Source organism: Myodes glareolus, chromosome 6 (genome assembly GCF_982192425.1).
Source record: "Myodes glareolus chromosome 6, mMyoGla1.1, whole genome shotgun sequence".
Classification (NCBI taxonomy): Eukaryota; Metazoa; Chordata; class Mammalia; order Rodentia; family Cricetidae; genus Myodes; species Myodes glareolus.
The window spans coordinates 101116395-101138952 of NC_142031.1; the positions used below are offsets into that span (position 1 = coordinate 101116395).

Below are 22558 nucleotides of genomic sequence, written 5' to 3' on the forward strand. Positions count from 1 at the left end.
ACTAACATTTTCCTCTACGTTTTTACATTATTTGCTGATAAAGGTAAAGGTTTATGAGATAAAAACTGAAATAATGCAAATGACTTCCTCTAGTCTAAAATTCTGATCTGCCTGTGCTGGCCAGTTGGTTTTTTGTTTGTTTTCTAAACCTGACACAGGTTAGAGTCATCTGGGAAGAAGAACCTCAACTGAGAAAGCGCCTCCATCAGACTGGCCTGTGGGCAAGCCTGGGGCTCATTTTCTTGATTAATGACTGATGCGTGAGAGTCCAGCCTATAGTGGGTGGTGCCACCCATGGACAGACAGGCAGTCCTGGGTGCTATAAGAAAGCAGGCTGAGCAAACCCTGGGGAGCAAACCAGTAAGCAGTGTTCCTCCACGGCCTCTGCTTCAGCTCCTGCTCTAGGTTCCTGTCCTGACTTCCTTTGATAACGGACCGTGACGTGCAACTCTAGGCTGACATAAACCCTTTCTTTCCCGAGTTGCTTTTGGTTTTAGTGTTTATCACGGCAGCAGAAGCCCTAAGATACTGCCCTACTCCATTTCTCACAGGGTTAGGGACAGACAGGGGAGCACTATAAACCAATGCTACTTGTTTTCCCCAAATTAAGTTAGTAAACAATGAAAGTGTCCTAGGAAGAAAGAGGCAAAGAAACAGAATCAAATGTGATTATCTGGTCTCACATAAAGAAAAGTACAGTGTTTTCTCAACAAAATCACTTATATAATGATCTAAAGTAAGAACTAATGATCCATAATCACTCACTTAATAATCATTTGTAGTTGCCATAATACAATCATTAGGTAAAAGCGTCTGAGACGACACACTTACATCTCCCCCACAGTCGCTACACTAACAAGCCTCTTCTGCAGTGGCTCCCCACTGTCTAGATGCCTAAGAAGCAGACAAGAGCGGCCTGCCTCGCTCTAGACTACTCACCACTTGTACTCCATAGTGGATGTGAGCCAGAGTGAAGGCTGCCGTGAGTGCATAGAGGAGAAGACTCTCGAGGTGGGAGGCCACTGCGCCTACATTCACTGCTGCCACAACCAAGAAGAGAGGAAGCAGCAACCAGTTCAAAGTCGGGCACCGTGTGCTGCTCATTTGGCAAACAATTAGCTGACACTTGGGAGAAGCAAGAAGAGGGAGGGAAAAGGGGGTTATTAATTAGCAAAGCACTTTTAAAACCAGCCATATTCAAAAAGCTTTCAAGAGTGTATCTATTGTCAATAGTTCTCAATTGCTCAGGGCCCCAAGTGGCCCAACCCCACCCTTGAAGCACGGATCCTGGGATGGTATAAGAAGAGACTAAGACATTGTAGTGGGGATGTGGTGCTGGTTAATCTCCACTATCAGCTTGACTAGATTTAGAGTCATCTCGGAAACACACCTCTGGGCGTGTCTGTGGAGGAGTTTCCAGAGAGGTTTAAATGAGGAAGGAAGACCCACTCGTATGTGAGCAGCACTATCCGTGCGCTGGAGTCCTGGACTGAATAAAAAGAAAGAAGTGAGCCGAGAAGTCCCCTCGATGCTCCCTCACTTCAACTGCAATGTGACCAACACCGACCTGACACCATGACACCCTGCCATGATGAACTGTTTCCCCTCTTAGAGCACAAGCCAAGGACTGGAGAGATGCTGGCTCAGCGGTTAAGAGCACTGGCTACTCTTCCAGAGGTCTTGAGTTCAATTCCCAACAACCACATGGTGGATCACAACCATCTCTAATTAAATCTGGCCTGCAGGCATACAAGCAGCCAGAATACAGTATACAAAATAAATAAATCTTAAAAAAAAAAAAGCAATTACAAGCCCAAACAAATCCTTTTGTAAGCTCCTGTCAGGTACTCTGCCACAGGATGAGGAAAGGACTACACAGACGCTATAGAAGGCATTTTCTCACAGTGCGGTAACAGCTGAGAGAAAAGGAGTAGCTCCCGATTTTAAAACTCTACGTTGTGTGAAGAACAATTTCAAAACAGCCTCCTAAACCTGGACACAACTAAACTTCTTCGTGGTAATGAAGAGGAAACACGACCTCCGACCTCCAATCAGCAATGACCACCTTCCAAAGGCTGTTCTGATTCTTCTTTGTTATTTTAGTTTTGTGAGACATGGTCTCATGTAGCCCAGGCTGGTCTTGAATTATAGGCATAAGCTACCACATCAGGCTTATATAATTTTGAAAAAAAATAAAAAGTCTTACTGTGATATTGGCAAAAGCTGTTCCAACCATGAAGTAGAATATTCTAGGGTGAATTTCTAAAATATCTGAAGGAGACCGGAGGACCCACACGGTAGACAAAGTGAAGAGCAGACATGGAGAGAAGAAGGGGACCATGACTTCATAAACGGAGCTGTGTTTCAGAGTGTTGCTTTTATAACTTCTGAAAAATCAATACAGAACATCATTACATAAGACACACGCATAACCCTTCCATCTCCAAACTCCTTTCACATGTATTCTCACTATGTCTACGATCTACGGCACAGAGAACCACCATTAGTCCTACTTTAAAGACAGGTTAAGTTAGGAGGAAATGCTCTCAGTCTGTAACTGCCACCAAGGCCAGGATTACAAATGAGGTTCTGACCCCGGATCAATCCTACCACTTTCTTCATTTCTCTATTGTTAGACAGAGCCTCACTACGCAGCCACGGCTGGCCTGGGGCTCACTATGTAGATCCACCTGCCTCTGTTTCCAGAGTGCTGAGATTAAAGGAATGAACTGGCCCCTTTCTTGCTTTTTGAACCAAATGATCAACAGCTGTGTAATAACAGTAGCAAAATTATGAAGTAGCAATAAAAAAATTCTATGATTGGGGTCACCACATGAGGAACTGTATTAAAGTGTTGCAGCATTAGGAAGGTTGAGAACCACTGGCTTTAACTTAGAAGTTAAAAGTCCTGACTGTTTTTTTCCAGGGAACCCAGGTTTAGTTCCCAGCACCTACATGGAGGCTCACAAACTACAGTTACAGGGGATTCAACACCCTTTTCTGGTCTCCCTGGACAATAGGAATGCATGTGATACAAACATATACATGCAAGCAAAATACCCGTACACATAACAAAATATCAAAGTGATAGAGATTTAGAGCAGATATATTTCACATAAAAGGTTCTGAAGAGAGAGACATTCTGTGTCTCTAAGTTCACTGGGAATAACCCAGCGTGTCTGCTCATCTGAATAGGGCTCCAAATTCTAATCTTGGTTTGGTTATTGATCACATTACCTTGGACAGTGTGAGGCCCAATCAAAGCCTCATTTATAAGAGGAGGAAATGACTCAAATGATGGGCATGGTTTGCAAACTTTAAATGCTATTACCTTTCTAAAGACAGGGTCTTACTGTGTACTGTTGGTAGACCTGGTACTCATTACGTAGCCCAGGCTGGCTGGCCTTAGTCTCCAAAGCGCTGAGATTATGAGTGTGCCCCACATTTGACTTAAAATGTATCACTTCTATACATGACCATCACCACAACAGAAGCTGTATAGAGCTTGTCTAGCATGGGCAGGAGTCTGAAAGACAGATCTGGGTGTGGAAGGACTAAGTAGGAAGGACAAGATAAAAAAAAAAAAACAAAAAAAAAACAACAACAAAAAAAAACGGTAGCAGAGAAAACAGCCAGGTCAAAATTACTGAGACGTGAAAGAACAAAATATTTTTGGCCAAAACAAGGCAAGTCAGGGCAGCAAGCAAAGATGAGGTGTGCACAAACCGGAACTGAAAGTCCACCTCTACCCCATCTAAGGAACTAGTCCCCAAAGGCAGGAAAGTCCACACAACGTCTCACGTGAGCAGAGTAGCATAAAGTCTGGTCCTAACCCACACATATTCAGCTTGTATGATCTCATTAACTACCCTATAATCGTTCATACAAAGAATGTGAACAAGTCGGGGCTGGAGAAATGGCTAGCAGTCAAGAGCACTGACTGCTCTTCCAGAGGACCCTGGTTCAATTCCCAGCACCCACATGGCAGCTCACAACTGTCTGAAAATCCAGTTCCAGGGGATCTGACACCTTCACACCAATGCACATAAAATAAAAGATAAATAAATCATAAATTAAAAAAAAGAATGTGAACAAGTCAATATTCAACAAGAAAATACCCTCTATAGGTAGAGTCACTCACAAAAAAGTGACAAACATCAAGACTGCTGGATCCAAAACCTTAACAAAAGAACTGATCGGTTTCTATAGTTGACTACATAAGCCAACAGAGATAACCTCAATTATCAAGTTCTCTAGATCTGAAGTAGAGGTTTTAAACTTTTTCAAAATGCCTAGATTACAAAAATAAACAGTTAGCTGGGCCTGGTGGCACATGCCTTGAATCCCCAGCACTCAGATAAACTGTTAGGTGGGCCTGGTGGCACACACCTTAAATCCTAGCACTCAGGAAGCAGAGGCAGGCAGATCTCTGTGAATTCGAGGCCAGCCTAGTCTGCAGAGCGAGTTCCAGGACAGCCAGGGCTGCACAGAGAAACTTTTGAAAACAGAAAGCAAACAGCCCTTCCATTCTATCAACACAACTGTTAAAGATGCCTTTTCTTTTTTTTCTTTCCACTACTTAAAAAAAAATACTTACCTATAAAAGTTCAACAAACTCATTGGAAGAGTCACACATAATGCACAGCCTAAAAAAAAAGAATATTTAAATTATTATGAATTTCAAGAGTGATTATTTTACAGTAATTGTACCCATAAAAACGTCCGAGACTTTATGGCCAGTGGTCTTCAGGTTCAAGTTTATTTCTACAGCGAAAGCACGTTTCTAAACAGCACCTGTGGGTGGACAGCGCAGCACGCGGCTCAGTTTGTGAAGTCAGCACAGGCTGGAGCAGCAGCCTCACTTCGGTTTGCCATCAACTGGTCCCAGAACCACGACACTTTGGGAAACCCAACCTTTCAGTCAGTGCCTCATTCTCTTCATTTTTGAAACAAAAAATAGTACCAACGGCACAGAGCTTGAAAACTGCATGGATTATCACACAGGGCAAACTAGAAAACCGATGTGAGCTGCCACAAAGGGCAGAGGGAACAGACAATACTTGGAAACTGCTGCTTCCTGCTTCACTTTATTTTTTTTTAATGATTTATTTTTACTTCATGTCCATTTGTTTCTCCTGTGTGAAGGTTTTGGATCCCTTGGAACTAGAGTTACAGACAGTTGGGAACTGCCATATGGGTGCTGGGAATGGAACTCAGGACCTCTGGAAGAGTAGTGAGTGATCTTAACCACTGAGTCAACTCTCTAGCCCCTCCCATTTCATTTTAATCTTCCTAGACTCTTCAGTTTCTCTCCTCCCCCACCCTATCCACACAATGTTTATTTTTCTAAGAAACCCCCTGGTTCTGGGGCCCTGTGTCTGCTACGTTCTAGAGCTTTCAGTCCTTAAAGTTCAACTGCTCTTCTTGTCCCCCAGGAAATACACTTGAAATCTAACAGTAAGCATGTAGACAGCCTGTGTTCTACTCAGCAAAAGAAAAAAACCACCTTTATTTCTTCTCTAAGTGGAATTTAGTTTATGTTCTCTTAAAGACTTATCTAAATTTCAAGTATAAAATAGAGATGAGACCCATATATGCACACCTGCTTTTCATAGTGCCACAATTTAAGGTCAGACTTCTTATTCCTCACAATTTCTAACTTATCACATAGGAACTTTAAGAAAACAAAACACTAAGATGAGACTGGAGAGAGATGGCTCAGCTGTTGGGAGCACTGACTCTCATCCAGAGGACTCGGGTTCAGTTCCCAGCACCCACATGGTGGCTAATAACCATCTGCAACTCCAGTTCTAGGGGATCTGATACCATCTTCTGGTCTCTGTAATATACAGACATATGTGCAAGCAAAACACTCACATATATATAGAATTAAGAAATACATAAATAAGCCATCAACAAGGAGCTGAACGATGCCTCAACAGTTACGAGAACTGTTCCCCACTGTTGCAGGGAATCCAGGTTTAAGTCCCAGCACCCACATGATAGCTCACAACCATCTGCAACCCCAGATTCAGAGGAGCAAGTGCCCTCTTCTGGTCTCCATAGGCATAAGGCACGTATATAGTACACAGCCATATATGTGAACAAAACATCCATACATATAAAACTAAAAGAAAAAACCCAAAAACTTCCACCAAAATAAAAAGCATCTTAAAGAGAAGTTTAAAAAGACATGCGAGAGAACTGTAATTAATCAACCAAAGGATTAATGCACACAAAACACAAGAGCATACAGGAAGTGTTCAACAATTCTATTGGGAAAAATGGGCTAAAAGTATAAAAACACACAGAAAACAAACATAAATGGTTATTAAACCTAAGTAAGTTCATTCAGGAGAAATGCAAATTGAAGCTATCCCAGTGTATCACTTCTTACCCACAGATTAACAAACATGGCAATATACTATGATGGCGAAACTATGAATTAACAGCATTTCCACAATAGCTTGTATGCTGTAAAATCAACACCAGTGTGGAGCGAAATACGGAAGTGTTCAACACAAGCGCAAGCATTATTCATTAACAATTATACTTCTAGGACTCTCTTCCACGCTTGCTAGCCTGGCAAAAAATATAAGACACATGCACAAGACTATTTACTACAACAACGTGTGCAACAGCAAAGGCCTGCAGACAACCCGAAGGCTGGCTGGAACACTCTGGTACAGCCATACCATAAAATATCAGGAAGCTGGAAGAAGAGATGAGGAAAACCCTTACACACTATCACGGATATATAGCAATGGGGATGGGGTACCTACAAACAAGGTAATAAAATGATGCATGCTTTTCTAAACCATAAATTAAAAGCTAAGAATAAGGTTGGAGAGATAGCTTAGCGGGTAAAGACACTTGTTGCCAAGTCTGACAACCGGAGTTCTGTCATGGAGAAGGAGAGCGGTCCCCTGTGGCACACACAGAGAACAGGCAATAAATAGATAACAAACAAAAACTAAGGATGGCTGAGAGAAAAGGAGAATAGGTAGAATAAAAACTACACTTCTTTGAGTATATTGTTTTATAGATTTCACTTTGCAATCATAAATATTTTCTGTAACTATAAAGAATAAAATTCAAAAGAAAACCCAATGATAATAAATTGAAGCAAAATTTACATGTACATACCCAAAAATAGTGTCACATACCAAAGTGGCACTTTTCCTATCAGATTCCACTTGGAATCATCATTTTGAATTACATGGCATTTCTACCATAAAACTAACTTGAGTCCCCTGCGTATCTGCTGAAGGAATGGCTAGACAAAGAGCACCAGTGTCTGTGAGTGCTACTGGATGGAGAGCACACACCAAGTTGGCGCTGGCTACAACACCTGAACCCTTTATCGCTATTTAGAAGAGAGACAACTAGACGTGGTGTGCTTCCTAATATGTGGTCATGTTAACTTTTGATTCAGCTGAAGGAGCTATCTGTGGGCAGCTGATTGAACACAGCACTGGTAGGTTTGGAAAGCAGTAAAAGGCAAGGGTTCTAGGCTATTACTTTAGAAGTCTTAGAAAAAATGCTAAAGATATATGAGAATAAAATGCATACAAGCAGGCTATTGATCTGCTGCTTTATCTAAGCACAACCCAACCTATTCCTGCTGGTGAACCTTGGTAAAGTCGCTCAGAAACTGCTGACTACTGTATAGACACTGACTTCCAGTGGTTCTGGGCCACGTTTAGGAACCATTCCGCTTTACCTACCAAACGTTTCTCAGTACAAACAAGTTTGTTTGTTCATTTTTAAGCCTTGAAAAAGCTACTTTTCCTCTCCTACCATTAGTGAATCTCTAAATCAAGCAGCTTGTCTCATGAAGGCTTGTTACATTTTATATTTAAATTTGATACGCTGAATTTAAAGAATACAGAAACATCTACTGTATTAGGTACTTAAAACATTAACCATGTGCTTTCACGGACACTTAAGCCACACATGGGGACACACACCTCCCAGCACTTGGCAGGTGGAGGCAAGAGGATCAGGAGTTTAAGGGCAGCCTTGGTTATATAAAATCCTGCCTCAGAAAAACAAAGGAAAAAAAAATGGGGCTGAAGTGATGAGGTGGACACGAGCCTCTAAGAAGGGGGGTGGGGACACAGGTTGGAGTAGGTGTGACGGCTTTGGTTTACCATGAAGGTTACCTTCTTAGGGAGCAACAGACAGGATACAAAGATGGTAACCATAACCAAACCCTCCAGTATCTAGTAGCAAGAAGGAAGGTATCTAAGAGGAAAAGAGGCTTAATTTTTTTTGAGCAAACATATTAAATTTCCATATTTTATCTATTCTTTTAAATTAACAATTTTTAACTTGAAATAGGTATGAATTGTCCACTAAATGTGGGTCCTCCAATACAGTCTAGAGTAAACAGGTAACAACTTCACAAAGTTTGTGTGGTGATCTACTTTGGCATTTCTGTTCCATTAAAAAAGCTTGGTGCTCAATAACAAAAACCATTGTTTTCTTTAACATTCTGGTAGGAACCCTATAGGGCCGTCGGATTAGTCTACTTGCTGGAGAACAAGAAAAGAGTGTTATCACTTGCTATGTTCAAACACTGGCTTTGGATAACAAAGTGATGGTTAAAACAGGCTTTGACATGGAGCTCCTTACCAATAATCATTGCAGTGAATAGGTCTCTATATAAGAAATTAAACAGGAAAGGTTCATACCAGGCCTCAACTCCCACCACTGCAGTCACTATGTAGACAAAAGAAATAGTCTGGAAGAAAAACACAGACAGAACAAGAGGTGTCAGCAGCTGAACAATCAAGGAAGCCAACAGGGCTTTATGCATCATCAAGTCTAATCAAAGTAATTACTGAAAAATGTGCTTAAATTTGCTATATGGCCAATCTTCTTGCCTATAAGAGACATTTTCCCCCTCCTATACTGCCATCAAATAGTGACACTGTAGGCAGTGTGGGCCAGTGGTCACCGTCTGCAGCCCTTTAAAGGCAGTCTACAAACTGTTACATCATAGGACGGCTCGATTGCCCACCAACCAACCTCCAACAGCAAACACACCCCAATTTCCGATTTCTTTATTGGTTTCTTACAGCAAATAGAGAAAAGGCAACACAAGAAGACTCAAAGGCAGAGAATTAACACAGGTCTAGCTGATGAGACAAAGCTCTCAACCCACTGAAGTTGGCAAGGAAGACAAATGGTCAACAGTTCAGTCATATTTGCACACCTTTCTCTAAAAATAAAATAAAAATCAACCTGTTAAACTAAATCATATTTAATAACATTAAGAAGTTATTAAATTTGGGCTGGGTAGTGGTGGTGCACACCTTTAAACCCAACACTCGGGAGGCAGAGGCAGGCAGATCTCTACAAGTTTAAGGCCAGTCTGGTCTATGGAAGAGTTCCAGGACAGCCAGGACTGTTACACAAAGAAAACCTGTACTGAAAAAGAAAAGGAAGGAAGGAAGACAGACCACTGATGCTGGGAACAGACCCTAGGACTTTTACATGCTAAGCAAGTACTCTAGCACTGGATCACATCCCTATCCCAGTCATCCTGCCAGGAAAATAAAATGGTAAAGCATCAATTCTTCTTTTAATTTTTATTTAAAAAATTTTGTGTGATTTGCCCGCATGTAAGTCTGTGTACCATGACTGCCTGGTGTCCAAGGAGGCCAAAAAGGGGCACCAGAGCACCTAGAACTGAGTTACAGACAGTCGTAAACTTCCAGGAAGGTGCTGCAAAAAGAGCCAGTGGCCTCTGAAAAAAGAGGCCTTGCTCTTAGGTCTACCAAGCCACCACTCCAGCTCCACACATTGGTTCTAACTTACTAATGCCTAACAGCAGTGAAGAAAGGTAGCAAGAACTTTAAAACATGCAAACCATTTAGGGCAGGATGCATACTTACCACTTGGCTAATGTCATATCCCCAGGGCAGGAAAAGAACGCCTGTGTTATACTTTTCCCAGTGAGACAAGATGAAAGAAAACAAAACTACCCAGAGCAGGAGATAAAGAACAAAAACACTGACACCAGTCGGTCCTCGTCCGAAGATGGAGTACACGGTCACAACAAAGTAAACACATGACCAACTATCCAGGCCATGGTCAAAAAGTTCCCCTAAAGGGGTGCTGGAATTGGTTCTGCGTGCTTGTTTCCCATCTACTCCATCTGCAACAAAACACATCACAGAAAAAGGTCAACATCTGGCCAGCAAGCATGGAAAAAGTCAACTTCAGGAAACTGGTAGAAAGATGCGACCGAGTCACACAGATGAAGTGCAACTCCAGCCAGTGCTCCAGAGTCTGGTCTTTAAATCATACAACTCAGACATTCCAGAAAAAACAAACAAACAAAAAAAAAAAAACATGTAAAAACCATGCAATTTCTCTTTCTAAAGATTATTTATCTATTTATTTATTTGGTGAGTGTGTGTGTGTGGACACTTGAGCCATGTATATGCAAAAGGCGATGAAGGCCAGGAGAGGGCACTGAATCCCTAGGAGCTGGGATTACTGACAGCTGTGAGCCACCTGCTACAGGTGCTGGGAACAGGACTCCGGTTCTCTGGAAGATCAATAGCACTTTTAACCACTGAGCCATCTCTTCCCCAGCCCTGCAATTTCTTAGGATGGAATCTAAAAACTCACATCATACTACACTGAATGCTGTCATTTTAGATCTAAGAGGGAAGCAGTCTAGCTGGACTCCAAACTCTCCAAACCGGGCACAGATCCTCTGGTTCTCACAGTTGCTCCTCGCAGTTATCTAGCTGACCACTTCTTGCTGCAGTCATCACACTCGCTTCTCCTCTATGACGTAAGGCCCTTTCCTCACAGCTCTGTTCTGCCCTCATTTGAAGCGCTTTCAGAACACGCATACAGCAATGCAGTCAGAACACACTATGGCTGAATCTGTTGAACTCGTACAATGCACTCACTGTTTTTGGTGCTATGAAAATGACAAGAAGGGGCAGGAGAGACAGCTTAGCAGTTAGGAACACTGCTTGCTCTTCCAGAGGACTTAGGTTTGATTCCCAAATCCATGAGGTGACTGACAACTATCTGTAATTCTGGTTCCAGGGGATCTGACATCCTCCTCTGGCCTCTGCAGGCACCAGGCACACACATGGTATACAGACATATACACAGGCAAAGCACCCAAATATGTAAGTTAAAATAAATGAATAAAAATTATAAGAATCTTATAAATTGAGCTTGCCCTTGGAATGTTTACAACCGAGAAAGGGACAGAAGACAGTCACTAAATGCATGGTGTGTCACAAACCAGGAAAAAAGGACAAAAAAGACAAGGGCTCCCTTCAGAAGATCTGGACTGGCCTTTAGAGCGGGACGAAATGTGAGTGGGGACGTAAAACTGAATTGGATTTCAGCAGGTAAGAGATACCGGAGGATGCCATTTCAGGAGAGGGGTGCTATGAGCGACCTGCGCTGAGATGGAAACCGCAGTGCACAGCAGAAGCCCTGAGTGCCAAAGAGCACTACTCACACTCGGAAAAGGCAAGTAGTATATAGTCTGATTGGAAGCCAGTATGTGCAGGCAGTATCAGAAGGTTAGAAGAGGGGCTGGAGAGATGACTTAGCATTTGCTGTTCTTGCAGCGGACCCAGGTTCGGTTTCTAGCATCCACATGGCGGCTCACGACCATCCTTAACTCCAGTTCTAGATCTGATGCCTGCATCTGGCCTCCTGGGACACTTGATATGCACATGGTGCACATATGTACATGCAGGTAAAACATTCATACACTATAAAAGAAAAAGTAAGCCACACACTTGGTTCTCTATTAAAAAATAAACAAAACAAAAGCCTCTAACAAGAGATTTGAGCCACTTCAAAAATTTTAGGGACTAGAGGGAGCTACTAAAAGATGTATGAATAGAAAAGGACAGGAGAAAAAGTTATGCTTTAGGAAGGTTCGCTGAAACAGTGTGATTGACAGGCTGGAGACAGGGACCCCAGTCCCCAGTAGTCTAGATAGAGATGGAGTCCAGTGGGAATGAGAACCGGTGGAACAATACCAGAGACAGAAACAGTGCGGGAGTGCTAACTTCCACTCGGGTGACAGCGGAAGGAGGCTATCAAGTTGGAGGCCAGGCTGAGCCACAAGGGAAACTCAAAGAAAACCAAACAAGTAAAAATGAGAGAATACATAAAGATGAAATGCAAGATCCAAGAAGGCAACTGCCCAGGTTTCCAGCCTGGGTACCAGGAGAGCAGCAGTGCTCCTACAAAGATACACAGAGGGGAAGCAGAAGACCAGCAGGGCAGGAGTATGGGGTTCATGGGGTTGGGATTCTTTTCTGCTTCCATATAGCTGAAATATCTAGGAACAAACAAACAAACAAACAAACAAACAAAAAACCTCTCTTATTCACTGGCTTAACGATTTTTTTTAAATTTCTGTTTATGGTTTATGGCTAAACCATCAAATACACAAACACGTATTAATCAGTTTTTGTGCACTTTTTCAGTGACTTCATTCCAGCTTGCTACATTGGGTCTGATTATGTTTCAGAATATAATCTTTTCCTCAGAATGGTGATTTATAGGATAGTCCATTATTATAAAAAGACATGTTCAAAACTACCAAAACTACTACAGTACCAAATAATTTTTGCAATACTCGCACAGTCACACTTATTAAAGATTATAAGCTCCTCATGTTAGTTCACGACTAGTTCTGTAACAAATGGCTTGTGTCTGTATCTGCAGAAACTGTGGACCTGAAATAACTGGAACACGGGGCCTGACAAGGCTCACGAGAAATGCTGCGGGCGGCAAGAGCTCACAGGTCTCCTCATCTTTCCCTAGTCCTCAAGGCATCCCTCGGCAATGAACTCCCTAGCATTTTAAAACCTGCTCACCTTTTCTAACAAGTCTATACAGCCTCTATCCAAATACACAGCCTTTACCTAAGGTTTCCCTGGCTCTCAGAGACCTCACTCCTACAGTTCTCCCACCCACCACATCACTAATGTAAGTCACACTGGTTCTGTGAGAACAAACTCTTTTTATTTAAAAAGACTTAAAAACAACTTGAACTTCAGGTCTGCTACTTCACATATACTTGAAAACCAAATACAAACTGCTACTGTGTGCCAGATAATGTTCCAGAAACTTAGGTTGCAACAGTAAACAAGAATACTCACTCTTAATTTCTATGTCCAGATTTCTTGCCAAAGTTAAGGCAACAATGTCTTACTCCAAGAGCTGGTAAATCTTGTGATAAAAGCCAAATAATGGATACTTTGGCCTTTGTGGGTCATACCCTTTGTGAGACTCTGTTGTAACTTCTCAAAGGATCTTTATTGCAGGAAGGCAGCCACAAACAGCACATAAGGAAATGCACACTGCTGTACTCCGGGAAAGCTGTGCTAAGGGAGAGTCCATTTTCTTCAGAGGTGTGGTCCTTGACAGGCTGCCTATGCCAATAGATGGTTCTAACTACAGCCGTGCCCATATGGCAGCACTAACTGGACTCAGTGGGTTAGAAAAGAAAGCAGGTCATCAAGTTTGGAAGAGGATATGCAAGGGGCTCCAAAAAAGGTTGAGGAGAGAGGAGTTGATACAATTTAAACATAAAACACACACACACACACACACACACACACACACACACACACACACACACACACATATATATATATGGGAAACTACTAAAGAACTCTTAAAAATTTCTTGAACAACAAAAATAAAACACACAACAAAAAACATTAGCAAAAATCTTACTTCCAAAAATAGACAGTTATCCAGATTGGGCCTGCAAGTAGTCACCTGGCAATCCCTATTTTATTCTGAATCCCTGGCAGTTAAGTGACACTGCTTTTCATAGACTCAAAAATATAAATGATCAATCTGAACAAGATATTAATAGACCCTAGTTAAAATGAGTAAAGCATAGAAGAAAATGTATATTTAATGAGTGCTTAGTTCTGCTGATATAGCAGCCATGGACTAAATGAGCATTTGCCAGTTTCTTACCTAGAGTGTAGGCTACGAAGTTGAGGATGCCCACGACAATCCAAACCCAGTCAGGCACATGCCTGTGACCTGGTGCTGTGAAGGAAAGCAACCAAGATTTTACTACAGTCAACTGCGACCGCTCTCACCACCCCACCTGCTGCCGCTGAGCAATGCTGCTACTTGTTTATGAGGAGTTGTTACGTCACCATGTACTCTGAATGCAGAACTAAAATAGTAAAAGCTAGCAGGTCCCAACTCAGTTTTAATAACCTATGCTCTAGACCAATGTCAAAAATATTTTAGAAGCCAGGCGGTAGTGGCGCATGCCCTTTATCCCAGCACTTAGGAGGCAGAGGCAGGCCTCTGTGAGTTCGAGGCCAGCATGGTATATAAAATGAGTTCCAGGACAGCCGAGAGTACATAGAGAAACTCTGTCCTGAAAAATAAAAAACAAAAAGAAAAAAGAAAAAAGAAAGAAAGAAGGAGGGAAGGAAGGAAGAAAAAAGAAAGAAAGAAAGGAAGGAAGGAAGGAAGGAAGGAAGGAAGGAAGGAAGGAAGGAAGGAAGGAAGGAAGGAAGGAAGAAAGAAAGAAAGAAAGAAAGAAAGAAAGAAAGAAAGGAATTAGAAAAGGTCAGCTGTAGGGCTCAGGCCTGTAGTTCCAGCTACTCAAGAGACCAAGGTAGGAGGATTTTAAGTTGGAAGCCAGCCCGTACAACTTAGTAAGACCCTGTCTCAAAATAAAATTTGAAAAACTTGGCTGGGTTTATACTTAGTGACACAGTACAAACCTAGCATGTGTAAATCCCTACCCCCCCACACACAAACAACAACAAAAAGCTGGTGAGGCCCAGCTAAGGACCATTTCCAGAGGAAATCAGGAGTCATGTAAGGAAGAAATGAACAGGCGGCTGACGGACGGTGACAATGCATTCCCTTAGGAAGAGAGGCAGTTTTTCTTCTATGACTGGAGATGGGAGAGGGTCATTTCTGGCACTGTAGGCATGGTGGGCCCTACCTGGTACTGAATCTTAGATAGTTTCACAACTAAATTTCTGCCTACATGCAAATCCTTTTTTTAAAAAAAAATGTTTGTGAATTTATGCTATATGCTAAAGCTAGTCCTGAAGTCCTGACTCTCTTGCCCCTACATGCAGTGCTGGGATTACACGCATGTATCACAGCACCCATCTTCTAATTATTCATTATTTGCCAAAACCTCGCTGCTTTTTAGACAGCATATCTAAATTTAATAGATAAGTTGTTATTGTTTTTCTTTTCTCTTTCTTTTTTATTTTTGGTTTTTAGAGAGAGGGTTTCTCTGTGTATATCCTTGGCTGTCATGGAACTCACTCTGTAGACCAGGCTGGCCTCAAGCTCACAGAGATCCTCCTGCTTCTGCCTCCCTAGTGCTGGGGTTAAAGGCGTGAGCCACCGCTGCCCAGCACTACTATTATTTCTAAAACGTAATGGGAACAATACATAACATTATAAAAAGACAATTTAGTTTTATACACAACCCCAACATCTTATATAACATTCTAACACCCAAAACTTTCAGAAACATCTTAAATACAGAAATTAACTAACCACACCCCTTTGCTACTCAAGACATTTAAAAGTATGCATTAAGATAATAAAGTTCTCACCTGAAGCATAAAAGTCAGGATCGAAGTATGTCAAAAGTAGGAAATTGAACACAACCAGCATAAATCCAGAAAAGGTTATAAGATTGGGAGCCAGCCAAGCAGGAAATACCTGTTTTTTTTTTCCCAAAATAGTTGTAAATAAGTAAATAAAGCTCTGTTCAATAAACATCACAACATACAAAACTAGGTCATAAAAGCTATCAATTTGAAAGAGCATACACAGGTGTTATGTATATTAAAACAAAAACAATAACTCCAACTGGTAGATGAACATTTCTTTCTCCTCCCTGTTCCCTATCTTTAGAAGATTCTTTAGTACACAAACTTTTATAAGGATATCATTAAGCTAATTTTAGAATGTTTCAAAGGCCTTTTATAGAAATAATCAATTACAGTGTATATATCTAGAATTCAACAGGAAGATACACCAAAAGGGAGAGCTGACCGGGGAGGGGTGAGGGCAGCACCTCTATTACAGCTTACTAAAGACACTGCTGGCTGGGCCTGCAAGCACAGGCTGTGATCTCAGCTACTCAGGACAGCGAGGCAGGGGCATTCCAAGTCCAAAGCAACTCAGCGAGTCCTTGTTTTAAAAGTAAAAGGGGGTAGGGCTGGAGAGATGGCTCAGCAGTTAAGAGCACTGACTACTTTTCCAGAAGACCAGGGTTCAATTCTCAGCACCCATATGGCAGCTCACAATTGTCTGTAACTCCAGTTCCAGGGCATCTGGCACCCTCACACAGATATGTAGGCAAAAGACCAGTGTACATAAAATAAAACTTTAAAAGGTTTAAAAAATAAAAAAGGCAAAAGGGGGCTGGAAAGTGGCTTAGTGGTTAGGAGCATCTGTCCTTTCAGAGGACCCAAGTTCAATTGCCAGCACCCCCATGGTGGCTCACAACCACCCCTAACTCTAGTTCCAGGGCCCTAATGTCTTCTTTCCTCCAAGGGCACTAGCCATGCAAATGGTACAGACATGCATGTAGGTAAAACACTCATACACATAAAATAATAAGTATAAATAAATCTAAAACAATTTTTTCAAAAAGTAAGAAGAAGGCCGAGGACACAGTTCTGTATGGAGCACTGGGGCAGCAGGTATGAGGCCGTAGGGTCAATAACCAGACCTGCAAAGAGTAAACTGAGATGGCAGCAATAATCTCCGTGAGATGGGTTAAAATACTCAAAACTCGTTTCAACGAAAAGGCACACCATTAATAATCTTACCTTCACTATAGTGTTCCAAAACGGATGCATGACATACAGAGAGAGCGGGTTGGTATCCAAAGCACTGTACTGTTGAGAAACAAAACATTCAGAGTTAACCCTTACTCACTAAAAACTGTAATAGCATTTCTTAAATCTAAACAACAGTGCAAAGAGAGCACATCTACTTATATGGTCTCCCCCTAGACAACAGACTAGAGTAAATGGGGCAAAGCTGTTAAGCAATCAGGTATTACTTTATGGCAAGAGGCAAGGGCCACAGAGGCAGCAAACAGGCCCGCCCAAAGCACAGAATGTCGCTGTTTCATTCACAAACACCAAGTCCAAACTGCCAGGATCATCACTCGCTCACCCTTTCCCCTCTCAATCAACTGCATAACGTTGTGGTGTTTTGGTAAAGACATTCCCGACATGGACCGGGATGGAGCCGAGTGGTAGAGCGCCGAGGCGGCACTTCTCAGAGAGGTGAGAAGGAGATGTGTACACGTTTTCATTGTTATAGTCACTATACAGGACAGGAGATGTGTACATGTTTTCATTGTTATAGTCACTTACAGGACAGGAGATGTGTGCACGTTTTCATTGTCATAGTTACTATACAGGAAAGGAGATGTGTACACGTTTTCATTGTTATAGTTACTATACAGGAAAGGAGATGTGTACACGTTTTCATTGTTATAGTCATGTACAGGACAGGAGATGTGTGCACGTTTTCACTGTTATAGTCACTTACAGGACAGGCAACATGCATACTGTCTCCATCAAATACAGACCAGGCACATTCTCAATCTCCTACATTCCTGTTAACCTACAGGGTCTAGTTGCTCCCCCTAACACACACCATTATTAAAACTCTTACTGGACAGTTCTGAGTGACCTTTCTCTCTTATTCACCTGTGAACTGAAAGTGATAGCTCTTAACTCAGGGGACTATCATCAGAGCTAGTTCCAGGACAGGCTACAGAGAAACTCTGTCTCGAAAAACCAAACTAATAATAATAATAATAATAATAAACAACTCACTTAGCCAATGTTTGGGCATCACTGGCTATAAGTTCAGCATATACATAAAATGTGTTTGGGGGTCTGAAACCTGGAGAATGAAATGCTCCTCAGAACAGCGGTCAAATATATTTGAGATGGCGTGTCTCAGGAGGATTCTAGGCGTCACATGAAGATACAGGCTGCGCAACAATGACATTAAGAAACATCTCCATCTACAGAAGGAAGCAAACTACAGGATACAAGAACGGCGCTTGAGATACTTGGGCCACATTATGAGAATGAATGACAGCAGATTCCCAAAGATAGCACTGCTTGGAGGAGTGCACGGGGTAAGACGAAGAGAAAGACCCAAAAAACGCATAAAGGAACAGACAGCATAAAGAAAGACTGGAACCTTGGGAATGGCAATAACAAAAGCATCTGCCCAGGACAGGAACAACTGGAGAACTGCCATAAAAGGGCTGCCCATGTGTGCTTAGCATTAGCGGGGCATAAATGATGAAGATGATGGCACATAAAATAAGCAGTAAACAGTCATAGCTAATATTTTTAATATAGTTAATACAACCAATACCTTATTAATTAACATAATTAAAACCTTAATATAGTTAATATCAAGTTCTAGCTAAGATTTTTAACACATTTAAAGTCAAGAATGTTTAACAATGCCAGGCAATGGAGGCACAGGCCACTCGGGAGGTAGAGGCAGGCAGATCTCTGTGAGCTCAAGGCTAGTGAGTTGTAGGACAGCCAAGCTACATGGAGAAATTCTGTCCTGAAAAACCAAAAAAAAAAAAAAAAAAAAAAAAAAAAAAAAACAAAGGCAAAGAAAAGAAAAAAAAGAATGCTTAACTACAACTATACAGCCAATATTTTCTTTACTTTCTTTCCTTCTTTTTCTTTCTTTTTTTTTTTCTTCTTGAAACAGGGTTTCTCTGTAACCACTGTGGTTGTCCTGGAACTTGTTCTATAGACCAGGCTGGCCTCGAACTCATAAAGATCCGCCTGCCTCTGCCTCCAAAGGGCTAGGATTAAGGGTGTGCACCACCAACACCTGGTCAGCTAATATTTTCAATGCCTCCAGTACTAAAATATGAACAAAACAGAAACTGAAAATGATTAAATATGGTTAGCACAGGCTTAATCAGTAACCCAAATATGTAATCAACAGATTCTTTGTGTAACATTCTTCCACTTCTCTAGCCCATTATGACCAAAAAGGAATAAAACACTTGATACAGGGAGTAAGAATATGATGGAGACACGGCTTGTTTGTACTGGCCAGAGTCACACTCCGGTGCTATCTCCAGACTCTCGCAGACCCACTGAAGCAGTCGTACTGAAATTTTCAGCAAACTGTGCTGTGATGAGGCTTTCACCCACACAGTGCGTAACAGACATCACCACAAGAGAAGCTTCACAGAAAGACAGCACCTGCACTAACAGCTCACCTGCAGCCTCCAGGCCTAGGCACCTGCAACTCCACGCACAGATGACTCAGTGGGAGTGTCCTGGCCTCCACTTCACAAAGTGTACCCAGACCATGTGATGGAGCCAGGAGGCCAGAAAAACTGGAAAAGCACCCATTTCAGGCCCATCTGCTGGAAAGGACGGAGGCTGGAAGACGTTCAAGTGAGAAGGAGATAGTTTGAGGCACAACATGAGTATCTAATGGGCACAGTGTTCAAACCTCCATCCAGTCAAAGAGCCTTGTTCATGAACAGAGAGAAATTTTCAATTAGAGCCAAGAAAAAGTTTTTTTGTTTTGTTTTGTTTTTTGAGACAGGGTTTCTCTATGTAGCTAGCCCTGGCTGTCCTGGAACTCTCTCTGTAGACCAGGTTGGACTCAAACTCACAGATCCACCTGCTTCTGCCTCCTGAGAGCTGGGATTAAGGCACTGAGCACACCAGCTCAAAGAAAGTCTTTAATGGATAACATTTCAGTGTGAGAAACCTCTTTTTATAGTCTGACACTTTAAACCTCTACTCCAGAAGCCCAGAATAAGTTAAGAATAATATAAAATAAACACAAAAGGGCCATTTTACCTTCTACGATTCTAATTTGATATTCAATAGTCATCAGTGAGCTCAAGTATACTATACCAAGAAGATCAGTGTACAAGTCCAGGGCAGCAAACAATAGCCCTACACAACACTCGGTGCCCTCCACCTACATCCATGCTTCTGACGGCCACACACCATTTAAACACATCTTAGCTGTGCCATGAGTCAAGAGGAGTAAGAACGACAAAACTTCACCACGACGAAAAAAACCAGCACACACTATTAAAGATGTTAACTGAACTGGACATAGGTGTTGGCTCATGTCTGTTAAATACACTTTGACTCTGCACTGGGATGTTTTGGTACACCCCAGAGAATGTGAACTTAGCCAACTCATCCAGATAACATCTGGCTTACTCTGGCTCCACAGTCTACAGGCCTGGAAAAGCATTAGAGACCAGACTCAGATTGAAACTATTTCCAAGGGAACTACCCAAAGGTGACCTAACCTAGAACATGTCTGATCCACAGCTGAGCAGTCTGAATTACCTGGCTTTTTAAGTGTTTTCTGTTACCAAGAACCAAACAAAACTTCCCCCTTCCCGAAAGAGGACAGTCTGATGCTAGTCAGCTTTTCCATACACTAATAAATCCTCAACCCCATATCGGAATCCTGTGCTTCAATTTGCTCTACAAAGTTAAGCAGAGGAGAGTCTAAATAACAGGCCTTTAACTAACTGGCAATAGCCTTCCCTGTCACGGCAACCTGTCCTTCATCTGTTCCCATACACGTGCCTTTTATGGCTCCTCTTCAAACGTCTTTGGTCTTGTTTGCCTCCTAAGTGCAGTTCACTAGACCAAGGGTTGGAAGGCTTTTAGTTAAAAGTCAAATAAGAAACACTTAAGGCCTTGGAGGATTAATGGTCTCTGCAAAAAATATGCCGTACTACCGTTGAGAGAAAAGCAGTCACTCAAAATACATAAACAAACAAGCACGGCCTTGTTCGACTAAAACTTCACTCACCAAAGCAGGTGCTCGGAGACCTAGGACCCGGCTACAGATGGCTCAGTCTGTTGTTAATCCAACCCAACGGTTGGCCGAGGGCAAAGCAAACTGAAGTGGCGCCTAAGACACTTCATGTCCTCTGGCACAGTCTCACACCACAGGCTTCAGACATCTTAAGTCACCTGGCTCCTCGGACTGCCACATACGGGCCACTGGCCACCCTGCTCTGCCCTACTACCAGCTGTCAGCAGCAAAGCATAGGACTGCACTGCCCATCTTAACACTTCAGCGTGCCAGAGTCAGCTCACTGTCTACACTTCCCCAGACAGTTTTTTTTTTAAAGACAGATGAAATTGCCCTAGAAAGTTAAGTGTGCCTCCAAAACTCTCAGCATGTAAACCTAGTCATGCTAATAACACCATTCCTTAGGTCTCATAAAAATGCCAATTGAGCTGGGTGGTGGTGGTGCGCGCCTTTAATCCCAGAGGCAGAGGCAGGCAGATCTCTGTGAGTTTGAGGCCAGCCTGGTCTACAAGAGCTAGTTCCAGGACAGGCTCCAAAGCTACAAAGAAACCCTGTCTTGAAAAACCAAAAGTAAATAAACAAACAAACAAATAAACAAATAAAGCCAATTGAAGTAGAACTTCTAGGCCACTCCCTCAGGATGGCTATTACATTATATCTCATCATTTTCATTTGCAACAGAACTCTGTAATGTCATCTAAGGCAATTATGCCTATCTTACAGTAAGAGACTTCCAGAGTCTGAGTGAAATCCACAAATATTCTAAGCAATGTTTTGCCTAAATCAAAAGCTTTTCTTATATTTCAATTTGAGTTGGGAAACAAAGCAGAATTCACCCTTCCCTCCTCCGTAGACTACAATATTTATGACTACCTATGCTCCCTGACAGAGGCCGTGCTACACCACTGACAGGAGAATAATAAAACCAGTGTTTAGTGAGCTCATCGAGTCCATATCTAATACGGGACAGGGTGCAGGAAGAACATGTACACATCATGAGACAAGATAAGATAAACGATGAACCACATAAAACTGCGCTACGGGAGAGGGCAGCAGAGCAGACAGGAAGGAGGCCCTATGGGAAAAGAGCCAAGCCTGGAAATGTTGCCACGCACCAAGAAATACCAAGAGCCACCAGAGGCTGAAGAAGAGGGATTCTCCCCTAGCATTTTAGAGATGGTGAGACCCTTCCAGGACCTTGGTTTTCTAGCCTCTAGAACTGTGAGAAAATAAATTTATGTTGTCTAAGGTCACCTACTGCATAACAATTCCCACACCTTCTCCAGAAAACCAATGAAGATGTGACCTACCCCATTACTTAGTAGAAGTCAGATCAACTGTGTCCTAGAAAGTGAGAAAGCAGTCAATGAACACACACAGCAGCAAGTAAAAGAAACCAGACCTGAAAGAGAATGTTTCTATAGAGTCCACAAATTATTTAAAGCTCAAAAGGAAGCCATGGGCCATGGGCTAGAGAGATGACTCAGCGGTTAAGGGCATGTACTATTCTGGCAGAGGACAAGAGTCTGGGTCCCAACACCTGCATCAGGTGCAGGTGCTCCGGTGTGTGTATGTGCACCACGTGGTGAGGGTGCTCAGGTGTGTGTATGTGCACCACGTGGTGCAGGTGCTCAGGTGTGTGTATGTGCACCACGTGGTGCAGGTG

At 42.3% G+C, this 22558-nt stretch overlaps 1 protein-coding gene across 1 annotated transcript in view; it reads right to left on the reverse strand.

The window, feature by feature from the left end:
* The window catches only part of Selenoi (selenoprotein I), a 41805-nt gene that overhangs the window by 8342 nt on the left and 10905 nt on the right, over positions 1–22558 (reverse strand). Inside the window, exons 2-9 of the mRNA XM_048436616.3 lie at positions 16854–16922; positions 15627–15735; positions 13999–14073; positions 9903–10165; positions 8638–8746; positions 4598–4646; positions 2207–2387; positions 940–1125 (exon numbers count right to left, since the gene is read on the reverse strand). Coding sequence (XP_048292573.3) covers positions 940–1125; positions 2207–2387; positions 4598–4646; positions 8638–8746; positions 9903–10165; positions 13999–14073; positions 15627–15735; positions 16854–16922 — 1041 coding nt within the window. The remainder of the gene's footprint in view (positions 1–939; positions 1126–2206; positions 2388–4597; positions 4647–8637; positions 8747–9902; positions 10166–13998; positions 14074–15626; positions 15736–16853; positions 16923–22558) is intronic.